Below are 16,537 nucleotides of genomic sequence, written 5' to 3' on the forward strand. Positions count from 1 at the left end.
AATTATCGAAATATTAAGAATTTTGAAAAATAGCGACTCTTAACGGTCGAAACGGAAATGTCAATATTTATGAAGACTACATTTGCTTCGCTTAAAGGTCAAAATGAAAAAAAAATTACTTCGAAGTTTTTCACTCGGTCAAAGGTGAAATTTAGTATGCTGAGGTGTCATATGGAGTTTAATTAGCTGTAATTAACACGATTGTTGTTAAAGCAGTTAGAAACAATGAAACATGGGTGGAGAAATTACGCGGTTTACTAATTGTCAACTACTTAATTATGTCTTAACCCGTACGTATTGTGCAATGCTCTCTGGTTCCCTCTTTGTTAGCCAATGAGATTCTGCCACATCAGAAATATAAGTCCTTACCGTCTTTTTCTCCCCAACGATCGATTTCTGTCTTGTCTTTTCATCTCTCTCTAGAATTTCCCAGCGTATTCGTTGAATCTAGAGAGAGAACCGTCACCAAACTCTCCAGGTATGTCAAAGACGATTCAATGCATATGTATTGAGGCTATGTCTCATCACTTTCAAAAGCTATGATGTTTTAGGTTTTTAAACCTAACTGTGAACGTGTGTGTTATCTTGTATAACACGTTACGTATATCTCTGCAGCAATGGAGAGTGAAGGAGGTCCCTTCAAGGGGATACTCAGAGATATCGAAGGTAGGCGCAAATGCTACAAACAAGACTGGATTCTTGGCTTCAAAACCGGTTTAAGGTAAACAACACAAACTTCAAATTTTCTGTTGATTATGTATAATCTTGATGTTTAAATATGTTTCTCACCAGAATCTTGGCTCCGACTTGCTATATTTTCTTCGCCTCGTCTCTTCCTGTAGTTGCTTTTGGTGAGCAACTAAGTAAACACACAGGTATTATATTATATACAACCTCTTCTTCTCATGTTGCTATGAATCGAATATCTCATAAGAGTGTTAACCTAGCTCTGATGATTAATATATATAGGTGGATCTCTGAGTGCTGTGGAAACATTAGCTTCTACTTCTATTTGCGGAATCATCCACGCCATCTTTGGTGGACAGCCATTGTTGATACTTGGGGTTGCAGAGCCAACCATCATGATGTATACTTATCTTTACAGTTTCTGCATTAGTAGACCTGATCTTGGTCGAGAGCTATACCTAGCTTGGGTGGCATGGTAACTAATGAAACATAATCTTATTTCTTAACGTTGAATGTATCTGTTTTGATCTGAGAGTTTGATTGGTTTGCTAATATCTGCAGGGTTTGTGTATGGACTGCAATTTTTCTTATCCTTCTTTCGATATTTAACGCGTGCACAATCATCTCAAGGTTTACAAGAATCGCTGGAGAACTCTTTGGCATGTTGATTGCTGTTCTCTTCTTACAAGAAGCTATCAAGGTACCAATTCCATTGTCATAAAATTTACAAATAACATGTTTTAGTTATATACATATATATATATATGCAGGGTTTGGTTAGTGAGTTTCAAGCTTCCAAGAGTGAACATCATGATAAATCAGGAGAGTCAGATTTCCTCTGGCTATATACAAATGGGTTGCTTGCGGTAATTTTCTCGTTAGGTCTGTTAATCACAGCGTTAAAGAGCAGAAGAGCAAAGTCTTGGAAGTACGGTTTTGGTACGTTATTGTCTATTCACATTAGTTACTTGAAGGTGTGTGAATAGATATTCATTTTAGACCACTAAAAACCAACAGGGTGGCTTAGGAGTTTCATTGGAGATTATGGTGTTCCCTTAATGGTTTTGTTCTGGACTGCATTGTCTTACACGGTTCCTAGCAAAGTCCCTGAGAATGTTCCTCGGAGACTGTTCTGTCCTCTTCCATGGGAGACAGCTTCATTGCATCATTGGACTGTAATCAAGGTAATTAAGATGCTAATATGATTAATCAAAATTTACTTATAGAATTAAGCAAAGGCTTATCATTGTTTTATGTACAGGACATGGGGAAGGTACCAGTAATGTATATATTTGCTGGGATTATACCTGCTGTGATGATAGCTGGACTTTACTTCTTCGACCATAGTGTAGCTTCACAAATGGCACAGCAGAAAGAGTTTAATTTAAAGAATCCTTCTGCTTACCACTACGACATCTTCTTGCTTGGAATCATGGTGTGTTTCTCTCGTTTTTTAAAAGTGATTTCAAAAGATAATTAGGTTTTCATGGTATAACCAAAAAGTTGTTATGGTGATTATTTTTATATAGACTTTGATATGTGGACTACTTGGCCTTCCTCCTTCAAATGGTGTTATCCCTCAGGCTCCAATGCACACAAAGAGTCTTGCCATTCTCAATCGTCAGGTAAAGATCAAATACATGGATCATAGTTTCTTACAACTTCAAAGACTGTTGGGTAAGCTTCAATAGCTTGCAGCCCAAAATATTCTTAACAAGTCGGTTAAGTATAAAGATAGGCTTAGAAGAAATTATCTATCTGTACTAAGAACAGCAAAAAAAAAATAAAAATCTATTAGCAATAGCAATAGGATTATCAAAAGAGGTGTTAATATTCCTTTAAATATTAAAGTTGAGTTGTGACTTTGATTTGAATAACGAAAAGAGCTTTTCAGTGTTTAGTTTTTAGATAGTTTCTAAACATTAATAAAGAAAGTCGTCTTTATTTAAAAGCTAAGTGTGTTCTAAATTCTTTAATTGGTATCATGGTTTGTTTCTTGTTTTGTAGCTGACACGCAAGAAGATGGTGAAGAGTGCAAAAGAGGGTATGAAGATGAAAGCCAGCAAATCAGAGATATATGGGAGAATGCAAACAGTATTTATAGAGATGGAGACATCTTCACCTCAGGTTTGTTCAGTAGCTAATGATTTAAAAGACTTGAAAGAAGTTGTGATGAGACCAGATGAAGGAGGAGATACAAAAGGAAAGTTTGATCCAGACGTGCATATTGAAGCTAACTTGCCAGTTAGAGTAAACGAGCAAAGAGTGAGCAACTTGTTACAATCAGTACTAGTTGGTTTAACACTTCTTGCTGTGCCAGTCATCAAAATGATCCCAAGCTCCGTTCTCTGGGGCTACTTTGCTTATATGGCTATAGACAGTCTCCCTGGAAACCAATTCTGGGAGAGACTGTTGCTTCTCTTCATCCCTCAAAGCAGACTCTTCAAGTTAGTTAAAAGCTTTTGTTTCTTTTTCTTTAGAGAGAGAGAGGTTTCTCAATCACTGGTTTGGTTTCATCTTAATGCAGAGTCTTGGAAGGAGTACACGCTTCATTTGTGGAGTTAGTACCATACAAAGTGATTGTGATGTTCACACTTTTTCAACTGGTTTACTTTCTCTTGTGCTATGGCATGACATGGGTTCCTGTGGCTGGCATATTTTTCCCGGCGCTGTTCTTCCTACTCATAAGTATAAGAGAACACTTGCTCCCCAAGTTATTTGATCCGCAACACCTTCAAGTTCTTGATGCTGCTGACTATGAAGAGATAGTAGCTGCACCTATACAACACTCAAGTTTTGCTTACCGGGTAAAGCTCTTCTGTTTTTTTTTTTTTGGGTATTTTCTGGTAGGGATTATGTTAACAAGTGTGTGATACCTTTTAAACTATTACTGTGAGCAGAAACTGGGATCTTCTCGTCATTTATCAGAAGGAGAAGAGGAAGATGAGTTTCATGATGCAGAGATATTGGACGAGATGACTACTAGTAGAGGGGAGATCAGAATCCGAACTATAAGTTTGAAGGAGGTAATAATCAAAATCGTTTATATATGTTCCTCATAAGTTTCCTAATTTTGTTAACCTGATGCAAGAAAATGTTTTCTGTTTCAGCCGCGCCTTGAGTCTGAAGAAAGGCGTGTAACCTTTGAACCTCATTGAAACATACAATCCTTTGGAGTTGTTATATTTTTTTGTATACAAATGTATCTGCGTCATACTTTTTTATGGTGAAAATATGTTTTCAGCAATTATAAAAAAAACCTTTAGTTTGTCCTCAAATCTTGGCTATTACATTCAAACTATAAAGGCAACTTAACAAAACAGATCCTAATCTCTTGCGCTGTTTAATTACTCTTTTGGCTTCAAAATACAACACAAATTGCTTTGTATGGTTATGCACGGTTCATCTGAACACTGTACTTATGTTTAAGATTGTATGATACTGATGCTTAGTGTAAGCTTGCTTGAACAATGGATTATGTTTAGACTAAAAAAGGATACATGTTATGTTTAGAATTTAGACAGTTCCTCAAAGATGCCACTTTAAAACATTTTTTACATGAATCATATGCAGCGATGCTTTGCACGGGTCATGGTGAATAAGTATGAGGTAGATGAGGATAAGATAAGGTATTATATTTAATAGACTTGTCAGTAGAAAACGATATGAACTTTTATTTGAAGACATTTCCATGTGAGTCACATTAGTACAGGAGGGTCGGACATGAATAATTAATGGATTAATTAACAAACAAACAAAAGAAGAGACAATTCTGAATTCAATGTGAGTAACTTCGTTCTATTATTTTCTCTCAACTGGCAACTATTATTATTGCTCATTATTTAGACAGTTTTTGCTGTAGTTCTGTGCATACTGAAAGAAGCTTTTGGAAAACCTTTTTCATTTGCATGATCAAAAGCTCAAATGGTTTTGTATCCTCGCTTTATCAAAAAGCAAATCTTAAGACGACAAGTGACTTTGTATGAACATCTCAGGCGGTTTTGAGCTAATGTGGTGCCTTTAAGTTCGAATTTAGACCAACTGCCGACTGAGATAACCACTAATTCCAAGATTGGCTGTGAAAAGCTCTACTCAAAGAAAAAACAGTTTCTCATAGATTAAAGTTATCAAATGTTGCTAGCTCAACTAGAAAAAACATTATAGACAAACCTAAAAAATAACATGATTGAGTGAGTTTGAGACGATATTATACTATTAAAAATAATATAATTATTTCATAAAATAAAACATAAAAATGAACTAATAAAAAAGATTCAAGTGGCATTAGAGTATCTTGCAAGGTTATTAAAAATTCTCTTTACATAACCGATTCTCACTGTTTTAACCCACTTTTTCATTTTTTTTTAAATGCAATAATCAAAAAACTTATTATTAACATCCCCGGTTGGAGAAGCTACATAATTCTTGGTTCATTGTTCTAATATAGCATTAATCATCATATGAATATAATAACGGACCTCAAATGTTTTGTCTTTACAATATGATGATTAACCTAATAATACCAAAAGGTTATCTATAGTTAGCTTGTGCGTGTATGGAGTCCAATGGGCCCGTAGAAGAGTAAAAGAAGTGTACAAGGAGGAGGAAACAGATGCATGATCCTGCCTTTTGCACGTCTCTTGTCGCTATCTCTTCTTTCTTTTATACGGGGCCGACCCACTCGTTAGTTACCTACCGTCCCCACCCACGTTTCCGACGGTTTCTCGTCCCTTCATTGTATATCAAACATCGATCATGGTTCGTTCGAATTTGCTCTCAGTTTCCTAATCAATATTTTCTGCTGACTAGTAACTAAAATATCGTTAACCATAAAAGTAACATACAATTTATATAAATTTGTGTAGCAACTGAAAGAAGTTTAGAATGTCATACAGTTGAAAACTAATTAATACGTTGTGGTTTATGTTTATTTTTATTCTGGATAACATAGAAATACATTTCTTTACTAATAGAATTGGCACACCCTTTCTTGAGCTGATAAACATGAGAATAAGACGCAATTCTGAATTTCTGAGGAGGCCAACTTTGGAAAGCGTATTCCTAGCCAGTGAACGGTGCCCTTCATAGCCTACACATTTCTCATTTCTATAATAAAAAATACAGCCAAGAACACAGTAAGAAAAAACGCATGAAGAGACAAATGAAAGAGGACAAAAGACTTAAAAATATCTTTTTAAAAAGAAGGAAATAAAACTCTTAACTTTGTTTTTGGTGTAACACATGCCACGCCACGATAAACGATTCTCCTCGTAGTATCTCCACCGATAATTCTATCAAAACGACAAAGATTGGCCTCATCACAGTTATTATAATTAATCAGATGTCACATAGACTAAAACGTAAGATTACTAAAAAATATATCAATTATTTTCACAATATTAGTCTTATGTGTTTACATCATTACATGTGTTATGGCATGTGGATAAGAGATTGTCGCATAATCACGTTTAGTGTTTTTTGTTCTTTGCTTGTGGTCGTCTGTCTTCCCCAGTCAGTCACCGCCTCACAATGACATGACTATATAATTATAAAACAGTACTAAAACTAATAGCATTAAAGACTAAACTAAAACTTTTATATCAATAAGAGCAAGATCAACCCATATACTCAGTAAGGTCAGTACCCCACGTGGGACACGCGAACTCTACATCAGTAGGCAGAGTGGCACACACTCGTAATTCATAGCAACCTCCAAGGGCACTTCGATAGCTTCAGCTCCTTATAAGCAATACCTCAACTCTCTTTGTTAATTACTTTCTACACTTATCTCTTTTTTTTTTGTAACTTAACTTTCTACACTTATCTCTTCCCTCTCTACCCGGAGTTCCTTTACAATGGGAGGTGTCACCGTCGTATCTCTCGTCCTTCTTCTCATTGCCACAGCCAATTCCGCCGTTGTCCCCTTCCGTGACGGTAAGCTTCTTTAACACCTATACTTGACACAACTATAGCATTTTAGATTTACTACTATAAATAAATAAAAATGCAATTTTTTTTTGAAGAAAAAAACTCGAATTCTTTCTCTATTCATTACACAATAGTACTGAAACGTAGTTATTTGGTAAATAATTTTAATACATTCTACGTGAGCGGATGGTAGAACTACAAATTTAACCCTGTTTCTGACACAAACACACCGCTGTAAAGTTCTTGGACCATTTTCAATCAATGAAGTTGAGTTGGGCCCACCACGGAAGCTAAGCCATGTTATACACAGGCCCAGTTAGGCTGTCTCTCGGACACACCTCACGTGCCTATATCTTCCTTTTTTCTAAATTAATTATTTTAAATCGCTAATACTCTAAAGGTCAATATGGTAATTCACAGGGATATTACCGAACGGTGATTTCGAGCTAGGACCAAAGCCATCAGACATGAAAGGAACCGAAGTAATAAACAAGATGGCAATCCCGAACTGGGAAGTCACGGGCTTCGTCGAGTACATAAGCTCAGGACACAAACAAGGAGACATGCTTCTCGTTGTCCCCGCCGGAAAATTCGCAGTCCGGCTCGGAAACGAAGCGTCGATCAAACAGAGACTTAAAGTGGTGAAAGGAATGTATTACTCGCTCACGTTCAGCGCCGCAAGGACGTGCGCTCAAGATGAGAGGCTCAACATCTCCGTGGCACCTGACTCTGGCGTCATTCCGGTGCAGACGGTGTACAGCAGCAGTGGGTGGGATCTATACGCTTGGGCGTTTCAGGCGGAGAGTGAGGTCGCTGAGATAGTGATTCATAATCCAGGTGAAGAAGAGGATCCAGCTTGTGGTCCACTCATTGATGGTGTTGCCATGAGAGCTCTTTACCCTCCCCGACCAACCAACAGTACGTAATTACTCTGTTTTTTACAGTTCTTGAATATGGGTTGTAATCATGGTTCTAAAAGTTGATATAGGCACACAGAAAAAACATTATTTTCTAAAATCCTATTTAAATTAGTGTAAATATTTTAAATTAAACAATTATATTATTATTAGTATAAATCTTCAAATTTGTCTATTTTTGTGAATTTGGTTGTAATCATTACAACTTATATATTTTTATTTGAACAGAGAACATTTTGAAAAACGGAGGATTTGAAGAAGGTCCACTAGTACTACCAGGCTCGACCACAGGAGTTTTAATCCCACCGTTCATAGAAGACGACCACTCTCCTTTACCCGGTTGGATGGTGGAGTCTCTCAAAGCCGTCAAGTACGTAGACACAGAACACTTCTCAATCCCGCAAGGTCGCCGAGCCATTGAGCTAGTGGCTGGCAAAGAGAGCGCCATCGCTCAAGTTGCTAGGACCATCATCGGGAAGACTTACGTCCTTTCGTTTGCCGTTGGAGACGCCAACAACGCTTGCAAAGGATCGATGGTGGTTGAGGCTTTTGCGGGAAGAGACACGCTTAAGGTCCCTTACGAGTCGCGTGGCACTGGAGGGTTTAAACGAGCTTCTATCAGGTTCGTGGCGGTTTCGACCAGGACTAGAGTTATGTTTTACAGTACTTTCTATGCCATGAGGAGCGATGATTTCTCCTCTTTGTGTGGGCCTGTGATTGATGACGTCAAGCTTTTAAGCGTTCGTAAGCGGTAGATGAATGGAATCTTACTACAAGAAATGAAACTGTGTGGGTTTTACTTTGATAATATATTGTCTTTTTGGTGTGTTCTTGATTTTATTCGAAAGAGATGTAAAAGGTGACCGTTTATTTAGGGTTATATTGTATTTTCTTGCGTGAGAAGGCACATGAAGGTTGCCATTTATAGCTACAAACTTACAAGAATAAAAGTCAGCAACAACAAGTTGATTGTGTTACTCTTAGATGACTTCTCAAATACACCATTAAGAGATACTTATCCCAACATAAAGGGTAGCACATAGCATTACACTTTATGAGAAACTTACCACTACGCTATAACTCATAGGAAGGAGATTGGAGAAGACTCAAATCTCTTTATTCGTTGGGGAAATGCAATCTGACAGCCGTGACCACAGCTCCTGAGCGCTCAAGCTCACAAACAACAGCGTCTCCTTGCTTGAGCTTGTACTTTCGACATATAGCAGCCCAGCCATTGAAACAAGCACACCCTCCGTAGATCTTAGTGTTAGCCTCGATTTTTTCGTTGGGAAGGAGGTAAAACATGGTGGAATTGTGGGGACCAAACTGCAAGCCATACTTCTCAGTCACCAGATGGCTCACATACTAAACACAAAAAAAGATGGGGAGAAGAAGACAAGTCTTAGCTTAAAAGGCAACAAAACATAAACTCAAAACTGGCTAGAAAGAAATTTAAAAAGAGCTGTTATTAATTACCAGAACATCGATCTTTTTACCCAGCGTCTTCACAAAGAAAGGGTTACTCGGATTTGAGAGGTACTGCTCAGGATTGTTGACATGAGCACCGGCCTGTCTCGCTCCACTTGCTGAAAACAAAAAGAACCAAACTTAGCAAGTAATAGTTTTGACTCTGACAAGCATGAATATGATTAGTTCTACATGAATAGTCTTACTAGATGCAGGGGCAGGGGCAGGTGGAGAAGTCTGGGGCATGGGGGTAACCACTTCAGCTTGAGGATCAGCTTGGAGAGGTGCTGAAGTGATCTCTTTCAAGTGGTACGAAGCTTGTTTATAGATTTGCACTTCAATGAACATAGTGTCTGCGTGTGTGAAGAGCAAGACATCATTTGGTCCTAAGAAGTTATCACTCACAAACTCATCCCAGTCCTCTTCTTCCATAAACAGACCGTTCTTGTCTCTCTGGAGCCAGAGCTGCCAGGAATTGCCCCAACGAACACTGAACACCACTCTGTGCTCAAAAGCTCCAGGCGCGCTTCTCACGAACTCTTCCGGGATAATCCTCTTCATATATAAAACCGGGAATCAGAAGAGTTGACAACAAACAAACAAAGAATACTGACAATATAAAAAGGAAACACTGAGACGGAGACACGAGCTTAGACGCTTAGTTTGTAAGGTTAAAGCAATGCATAGAAAAGGTACGAGAAAGAATATTAATACAACACTAGCAGAAAGGGAATGAACTTGTAACGTACGTGTAGCCAACCAATAACAAAACAAAAAAGAAAGCATAATAATAAAGCATTAAAAAAAAAGCAGGAGGTGTGGTGCCATTTATACTACTACTCTCCTTGGGGAGAGATTATATCAAACTCTCGTCAAAGTTTCTTGAAAGGTAGAAAGATCTGAGCTTTCTCGAACAATAATAAAAAAATTAAAGTAAATTGATAGCAAAAGGGGGTAAAACAAACATGGAAGGATGAGATGATTACGTCTTACTTTTCTAGCAACAACATTGAAAGCAAGGCAAAGCAACACAACAGAGGACATGTTTTAAGCTAAACTGACTTCAATGGAAAGAGTTGAGTAACAAAACATTAGTTACCACGGATTTAGAACTCCAAGTTTCTCCCGAAGACAAAGACTTGCAGAAGCGAGGCTTGCTCACATTATCCTGAAGCAAATTATAAACACTCTTGCCCGACATTTTTTTGGTTTCCCTGTAATTAAGGCTTGTAAAGTAATTACGAAGATGACTTGCATCAAGCGTAAATATAATCAAAGCCACAATAAAGTGACAAAAAAAAACATTTTTAAAAAAAATGTGTACGGACAATCGGGGAAGACCTCTAGGTTGGTGGAATTGGGAATTTAAAGTGTTTGTTTTCAGATGAAACAAACAAAGAAATGCGTAAAACGCAAGTAATAATAGCTTGAAAAGCAATGTGAAATGCACGTACCGTCACAGTAGAAGAATCGTTTCCCTTCGCTGCGCCTTGCTTGCTAATTCTCTCTAGTCTCCGTTTCAGGTCTCTCTCTCTCTCTGCCTGGAGGATAGAGAAACGCACCAATAAAACATGCCAATTTGTACTCTCACTTTTGAAAGAGTTTTGACTTTGACTAGTACGGAAAACGTTACTGGGCCGGAAAAGGCCCTCTATATAAGTGGGCCTAAATAAGTCAGAATTGATAAATTGAAAAAGAAAACCTACGCACAATTGTCAACAAAACTTAGCTCATCTGTCTTTGTTTATACAAACTAATTTTGATCCGCTTTTGGAAAGCGCTGATTCGTTTTTAAAATTAAATATATTTTTTTAAAATAAATTTCTACATAATATATATAGTGTATAGGTTTGTGTACATTTATCCGAAACTACAAACTAAACTGTAGCAAACTGGAAAAAAGATGAAACCTAAATTAAACTGAATTTCATAAATAATCGAACAAATCTTATATTTCATGTACCAAAAAACTGAAATCAATCGTTAAACATTTAAATGGTACGAAATACGAATAAAACATTTTATTTTTGAAAATTATTTAACTCCTTTTAGTAGGAGTACATATGTAGTTTATTGACGAATTAAGATATAAGAATTGTTTTCATATTTGATCCGGACCTGCAATTGGACCAGTAAATTGGTGGCCATATATAATATGAAATGGCTTATTTTTCATGTAATATTCTATCATGATTGTACCAACTGATATGTTTCCACAAAATTCAGATTTAATGAAAACTTATTAATTGAAAATCTGATAAAATTGAAAATCCTGCCATTAACCTGTGAACCGACACAGGTTGACCCGATAAAAACTTAGAAAATTTTGATAATATTTTTTTTAAAAAATTGATTATAATAAACTATTTGATTTGTTATATAAAGTAAACACATTGTCTTTATGTTATGCATTTTAATTTATATTTTTTTTAATGATCAATATTATGAAAGTTTTAATGTATATAATTTATTTTTTGTTTAGAAGCATACAGTGAGTTTATGCATATTAATTAAATTAAATTTATGCTTTTTGAAATGGACTTTCTTGATGAGTCATAAATGTAATGAATGATATTAATGGGTATGTATAGTTTTTAAGCCCAAAAACTAAAAGAAAAAAAAATTATCATTCATAAAAAAAATTATTTTCTATAAATTTAGAGATATCTTTGAGAAAATTGACATTTTTATTAAAGAATAAATAGGAATGTTTCTGGTTTAATAGTATAAATGGAAATTGTATTTTATCTTCCTCTTAAATTTTGGAGATATTATTAGCATAATTTTAGAAATATTGAAAATATATTAAATTTTTAATTTTTGAAATTGATTATATTAGGTTTGTTAAAAGTTTAATTGAGGAAGTTATGGTATATTCGAATATTTAGGATATATTTCAGAACTTTCTTTGATATATTCTCTAAGGTATTATTTAAGACTTGTTAAAATATGGAAGTTGTTCGTGTCAATATGCAAAAATATTAATGATCTTTTTTTTTAACATTAAAAATATTAATGATCTTGTAAGGCACCAAAATCAGTCGCTGTCAATTTTCAAATTTCTTGCAAGTTTTGTAATCTCGTGTCATCGTCTACGTTGCATGGAAGCTTCATCGGATGTCCGCTTCCCGCTTCGGAACCGGAACCGGAATCGGAACCTTGTGGAAGCTTGCGGAATCTCGCGTCCAAAACGTTTCTAAAATATTCTCTTTAAAAACCTGTTGAAAGCTTACGATTCCGTTTTGGAATCACGCTTCCGTTTTTAAGAAAAATGCAATGTATATCAATAAAATATAAAACCATAGTTTTAATCTTTATAAAATAAAAAATTAATAGTAATGAATATTGAGTTATAAATATACAAATATTAAAAATAATACTATAAATTATCTTTGCGCATTGAGATTTTTTATTAAAGATATAGCACACATTGAAATATATTGTGTCAATTATTTATGAAGTATTAAAAATAATTAATATAATATTTTTTTGTAAACTTAATTTATGTGTATTTTTACAGTTTTAATATAAAATCATTTCAAAATTATTATAAATGAATAAATGCTTTATTTCAGATATAAATCATAAAAATTTTAGTCCTATTTTTTTTTAAATATATATATTTATATTTATATAGATATACGCTTCCAACACGTACCCGCTTCCTAATATTTTAAAAAAATTCGTTTCTGCACTTCCTTACGCTTCCGCTTCTACGTACCCGCTTCCATTTCCATGTAACATAGGTCATCGTAGATTTGTGATTGCAAAATTTTGTGTTAATCTTAGCTCCATAAAAGATGATTTTCATAACCGTTGTTACTTACATAATTTTTGATGACGTATAAATTAAAGTGCATATTCACCAAAACAATAAAGTATATTTCATTTTCATTCAAAGGTCTCACATAAGATTTGTGTAGATGAGAATGAGGCTTACCAATTACGAATGACAAAATCTTGAATAATTTTAATGATATTGTAAATTTGCAAGCAAATTCTCGTTTAAAACTCTTGTAAATTATATGGTTAACTCGCGGAAGGAGTAGAAATCAGTGAATAATATAATATATAATGTTATTGAATATTGAGTTACGTATTGTTAGAGATAAATAAGGAAAAACCAAAAAATATTAGTCTAATGAAAGGGTCCAACAATCTTACATAAGTAGATTTTTCAGAATGTTTATTTTTTAATAGTATAGATACATCAGAGAACGCTGAGGTAACTGAGAAACAAAATTATAATGTTGTCAGTAATACAAAACGGATGCATGGTTATGCCATTGTCATGTCGCAAAAAACAGACCATCATTGGTCGAGAGTCACTTGCTGCTTCTTATTCCACAGCTAAGACGGGAGAAGGACAGAATAAATACCGAAGCAGAGGAGCCACCACTGCTACACTTAAACTGTTTCCAAGCATTGCATATCTGCACAATAAAAGAGGAGTTCATGAGTATCACAGTGTAAGTATTATTCTTGTATTTTTTTCTAACATATCAAACACCAAGTAGTGATATATAACGGTATTATCAGATCAATGTGAGGATCAAAACGGTGCCTCTGTTATGCTTAGATGCACATAGTCTATACAGACAGTAGCGTATTCTGTTTTAAGTGGTGTTTACCTCTGTCGAAGGCTTATCTGCTTTGGGAACTCAAAGTCTTCAGGGAATGAGTGAAAATTAGCTACCTAATCAAAATAGAATCCAAACATCTGATATGAAGATTATTACTCTTTTCAGTGAGGCATTGGTAATAACAAATGAAAGGACTTGTGGCTAACCTCTCTAGGGGTGAAGTATCTAAGCCGTTGCTCTTTCAAACAAGATTCCTTCCCCTTGACTTTTGGCTGTGTGATCATAGATTCATGATAAGCATTTCATTTGGACTAGCGAATAGAGGAAAACAATATTGTAAAACTCAACGGAAGAACATACCTGGACAGTTGCCAAGAGGGAACCAGTGCCCTTCACGTATCTGTAATAACTCTTTGTGAAACAACAGCATCTCTTCGAATCAGGGTAAACAATGTCTATAAGTGGCTCAGGAAATATAAAACAGATAGATGATCGGTTTCATATAAACAGGTAGATTTGTAAGAGAAAAGAAGACGAAATCATAAAAGGATACCCATTGCGTTTCCCCATCTCTCTATCAAACTTAATGGTACTAGATATTGATGTCCATCACAGTCTCTGGATCCATTCTCGGTCTCATCAAAACCACCTGGCTCGCCGTTTACTTGTGCTGTTGAGTCAAGAAACTTCTCTACTGATTCGCAAGACTGAAGTAAGTTTTCAGATCCTTCTTCTGCTTGACATTTATCAAACTCCACTTGATCATCACGCCCATATAATGGGCCTGGAGACCAGAGTAGCTTGTTGTTATTGTGCTGGGACTGAAATGAAAGAGGCTTTCTTTTCGCCTACAAGAATGGAATGATTTCAAAGTTCATAAGATTCTTTAACCAAAATCAAAACGATAATCATAGATAACTAAGGAGAGAAAGACAGGAGAAGCATGTACATACATTATATATCAACTATTTATAAGTTGAAGAAGCCATGCAAAAGCAAAGAGAGAAACAGAGATGCATGAGATGCATTACATAATGAAAAGGAAAAGAGAAAGTACCAGACAAAAGTAACGAGGTCTTGAATAAGGAACACCAAACTGCAACGGACTCAAAATAAACTCTTGTGTGACATAATCTGATTTTGTCAACGTATCAATCATTTCCATATGGGTATCCGAAGTCTGCACCAACAAAACACCACACAATAACTTAAAAAAAAAATATAAGAAAATGATCGAGAATAAAGTAGATATGACTAAACACAAACCTCAAATCCAACAACATTCTCTACAAACAACATTCTAGGGGGCGTAGATGTATGCGGTATAAGCTCGAGGATCTTAAGAAACGAAGACGCCCGAGCATCACCAGAGTGTTTCTGAAGGCCTAACCATCAAACTATTAACTATTAGTATCTCTAAAGTGATAATAGTAAAAGGAAGAGAGGTGAGTGAGTCACCTTGTCTAGTATAAGGCTGACAAGGAGGAGAAAGAAGCCAAGCATCAGCATTATACCTATCTAAATCACCAGCAGTGAGGCTCTGAATATTCCCCTATGAACAAAATTGACAATGAACTAAGTCAGTCATACACCTAAAGTTGCAAACTTGCAATTGAATAATCTCATTAAAGCAGCAAAAGAAGCTTCAAAGTTTATCTCTTTAGCTGAGGTTGAAACTGAGAAGAAGAAGAAGAGAACCTGATGGGGACGGTGACCGAAGTTATGCTGGTAAACATCATTAGCAACATCATTGATCTCAAACGCTTCTACTACTTCTGCCTCGACCCCCGACGCCGTTAACGAGTATCTCTAAAGAAAACAGGGATTGTTAGGGTTTTAGTATGAGCGTAGAGAAGAGGAAGAGAGGAGAGTGTTTACCATTCCACCGATTCCACTGTAGAACTCGAGAACTCGCCATGGCTTCGCTTCGACTCTCTCCGCCATGGATGATTGTCTTCTTCGTCTTGTGCCCTAACCAGTTGATTTGGGAATTGTATTTCTTTCTTCTATTCTTGGGTTTATGGTTCGGTTTACTACTACAACCATTACCACCCTTGTTCCGTTTAGAGCATCTCCAATGTATTACCCCATTTTGTAAAAAATGGGGCAACACCAAAATGGAGTAAGGTTTTACTCCAATGTATTACTCCATTTTCTACTCCAAAAATAATATTTCTTAAATAATTTCATTTTTATTTTATTAATAATTGCAAATAAAATCTTATACTTATAAAAATTTACCAATTAACCCCAATTATTTTATGTTTACGATAATAATTAAAATATAAATTATTTGAATTAAATATTTATTATTAAAAAGTACAAGAAATCATTAAAAAAGACAACATATATATAGGTTCAACAATGAGCATTAGAATATTTTTCCCACAAATGATCAACTAATGCATTTCGTAATGAAAAATGAGCTTCTTTATTTTTGATATTCCTAAATCGAGCAAGAAAATTTTGAAATCGGACATTTTCATCTTCTGCAATTTCAATATCTGGAGGTGGAGCTTCTCTTTCAAGTTCAATTGGTACATCAAGTTCACGCTCATTTTCATCTTCTGCAATTTCATGTTATTGTATCATTTTAAATATTATTTAAGTAAAAAATAGAAACATTAAAGATTCAAAGGATCATTTTATAAATAAAAAAAAAGTTCAACTCCAAAATGGAGTAATAGGTAAGATTACTCCATAAATGGAGTAACCCTAGCCATTACTCCATTTTTAACTCCAAAATGGAGTGGGGTTGGAGAAGATTTTACTCCATAATGATGTTTGGAGTTAAAAATGGAGTAGGGTTGGAGATGCCCTTAATATTCTAATTTCTAACCATGGTTTTGAAAATTTAAAACCAAATATTTTAAAACGTACGTACATAAAAGGGGTTTTATAAATTTTATAACCAAATATTTATATACTCTGCTTAAACTAAATAAGTTTGTGTTA

At 35.3% G+C, this 16,537-nt stretch overlaps 4 protein-coding genes and 1 long non-coding RNA gene across 7 annotated transcripts; 3 read left to right on the top strand and 2 right to left on the bottom strand.

Annotated features, from left to right (window-relative positions):
* Positions 1-38: 38 nt before the first annotated feature.
* LOC103874403 (probable boron transporter 6) lies at positions 39-5,703 on the top strand. 2 transcript variants are annotated; one of them, XM_009152824.3, is made up of 13 exons: positions 40-478; positions 616-721; positions 793-875; positions 970-1,162; positions 1,249-1,387; positions 1,458-1,626; positions 1,705-1,871; positions 1,949-2,122; positions 2,217-2,312; positions 2,695-3,134; positions 3,215-3,494; positions 3,588-3,713; positions 3,798-5,703. In XM_009152824.3, the coding sequence occupies exons 2-13, from the start codon at positions 618-620 to the stop codon at positions 3,843-3,845; spliced, it is 2,019 nt and encodes a 672-aa protein (XP_009151072.2). In that variant the 5' UTR covers positions 40-478; positions 616-617; the 3' UTR covers positions 3,846-5,703. The 2 variants fall into 2 exon arrangements, with proteins under 2 accessions (XP_033129926.1, XP_009151072.2); XM_033274035.1 differs by having other exon boundaries at positions 39-721.
* Positions 5,704-6,391: 688 nt separating this feature from the next.
* LOC103874406 lies at positions 6,392-8,511 on the top strand. The gene is made up of 3 exons (XM_009152826.3): positions 6,392-6,621; positions 7,036-7,533; positions 7,761-8,511. Exons 1-3 carry the CDS (start codon positions 6,543-6,545, stop codon positions 8,285-8,287), a joined length of 1,104 nt encoding a protein of 367 aa, XP_009151074.1. The 5' UTR covers positions 6,392-6,542; the 3' UTR covers positions 8,288-8,511.
* On the bottom strand, positions 8,430-10,987 carry LOC103874404 (B3 domain-containing protein At5g25470). Its single transcript, XM_009152825.3, has 5 exons — positions 10,454-10,987; positions 10,099-10,213; positions 9,206-9,554; positions 9,009-9,118; positions 8,430-8,897 (listed from the first exon to the last, which is right to left on the bottom strand). The coding sequence occupies exons 2-5, from the start codon at positions 10,198-10,200 to the stop codon at positions 8,649-8,651; spliced, it is 810 nt and encodes a 269-aa protein (XP_009151073.1). The 5' UTR covers positions 10,201-10,213; positions 10,454-10,987; the 3' UTR covers positions 8,430-8,648.
* Positions 10,988-11,058: 71 nt separating this feature from the next.
* LOC117126249 lies at positions 11,059-12,958 on the top strand. Its single transcript, XR_004448784.1, has 2 exons — positions 11,059-12,083; positions 12,746-12,958. It is a non-coding gene; the product is annotated as an uncharacterized LOC117126249 (long non-coding RNA).
* Positions 12,959-13,112: 154 nt separating this feature from the next.
* LOC103874407 (tRNA (cytosine(38)-C(5))-methyltransferase 2) lies at positions 13,113-15,658 on the bottom strand. 2 transcript variants are annotated; one of them, XM_009152827.3, is made up of 10 exons: positions 15,461-15,658; positions 15,281-15,391; positions 15,041-15,134; positions 14,849-14,967; positions 14,640-14,762; positions 14,136-14,430; positions 13,943-14,037; positions 13,789-13,854; positions 13,631-13,695; positions 13,113-13,432 (listed from the first exon to the last, which is right to left on the bottom strand). In XM_009152827.3, the coding sequence occupies exons 1-10, from the start codon at positions 15,524-15,526 to the stop codon at positions 13,339-13,341; spliced, it is 1,128 nt and encodes a 375-aa protein (XP_009151075.1). In that variant the 5' UTR covers positions 15,527-15,658; the 3' UTR covers positions 13,113-13,338. The 2 variants fall into 2 exon arrangements, 1 of the variants encoding a protein (XP_009151075.1); XR_004448783.1 differs by having other exon boundaries at positions 13,121-13,432; positions 13,631-13,719.
* Between the last annotated feature and the right edge of the window lie 879 nt (positions 15,659-16,537).

This window comes from Brassica rapa, chromosome A06, assembly GCF_000309985.2.
Source record: "Brassica rapa cultivar Chiifu-401-42 chromosome A06, CAAS_Brap_v3.01, whole genome shotgun sequence".
NCBI lineage: Eukaryota > Viridiplantae > Streptophyta > Magnoliopsida > Brassicales > Brassicaceae > Brassica > Brassica rapa.

Excerpts from the sequence above, each read along its gene's own strand:
- LOC103874406 (XM_009152826.3), top strand. The coding sequence starts at position 6,543 with ATGGGAGGTGTCACCGTCGTATCTCTCGTCCTTCTTCTCATTGCCACA. Across the intron at positions 6,622-7,035 it reads CGTTGTCCCCTTCCGTGACG|GGATATTACCGAACGGTGAT; the intron begins GTAAGCTTCTTT and ends GGTAATTCACAG. Across the intron at positions 7,534-7,760 it reads CCCTCCCCGACCAACCAACA|AGAACATTTTGAAAAACGGA; the intron begins GTACGTAATTAC and ends TTATTTGAACAG.
- LOC103874403 (XM_033274035.1), top strand. The coding sequence starts at position 618 with ATGGAGAGTGAAGGAGGTCCCTTCAAGGGGATACTCAGAGATATCGAA. Across the intron at positions 1,872-1,948 it reads ATCATTGGACTGTAATCAAG|GACATGGGGAAGGTACCAGT; the intron begins GTAATTAAGATG and ends TTTTATGTACAG. Across the intron at positions 2,313-2,694 it reads TTGCCATTCTCAATCGTCAG|CTGACACGCAAGAAGATGGT; the intron begins GTAAAGATCAAA and ends CTTGTTTTGTAG.
- LOC103874407 (XM_009152827.3), bottom strand. The coding sequence starts at position 15,526 with ATGGCGGAGAGAGTCGAAGCGAAGCCATGGCGAGTTCTCGAGTTCTAC. Across the intron at positions 15,392-15,460 it reads ACAGTGGAATCGGTGGAATG|AGATACTCGTTAACGGCGTC; the intron begins GTAAACACTCTC and ends TGTTTTCTTTAG. Across the intron at positions 14,431-14,639 it reads GACCTCGTTACTTTTGTCTG|GCGAAAAGAAAGCCTCTTTC; the intron begins GTACTTTCTCTT and ends CCATTCTTGTAG.
- LOC103874404 (XM_009152825.3), bottom strand. The coding sequence starts at position 10,200 with ATGTCGGGCAAGAGTGTTTATAATTTGCTTCAGGATAATGTGAGCAAG. Across the intron at positions 9,119-9,205 it reads TGCCCCTGCCCCTGCATCTA|CAAGTGGAGCGAGACAGGCC; the intron begins GTAAGACTATTC and ends TTTTGTTTTCAG. Across the intron at positions 8,898-9,008 it reads GTAAAAAGATCGATGTTCTG|TATGTGAGCCATCTGGTGAC; the intron begins GTAATTAATAAC and ends TTTTGTGTTTAG.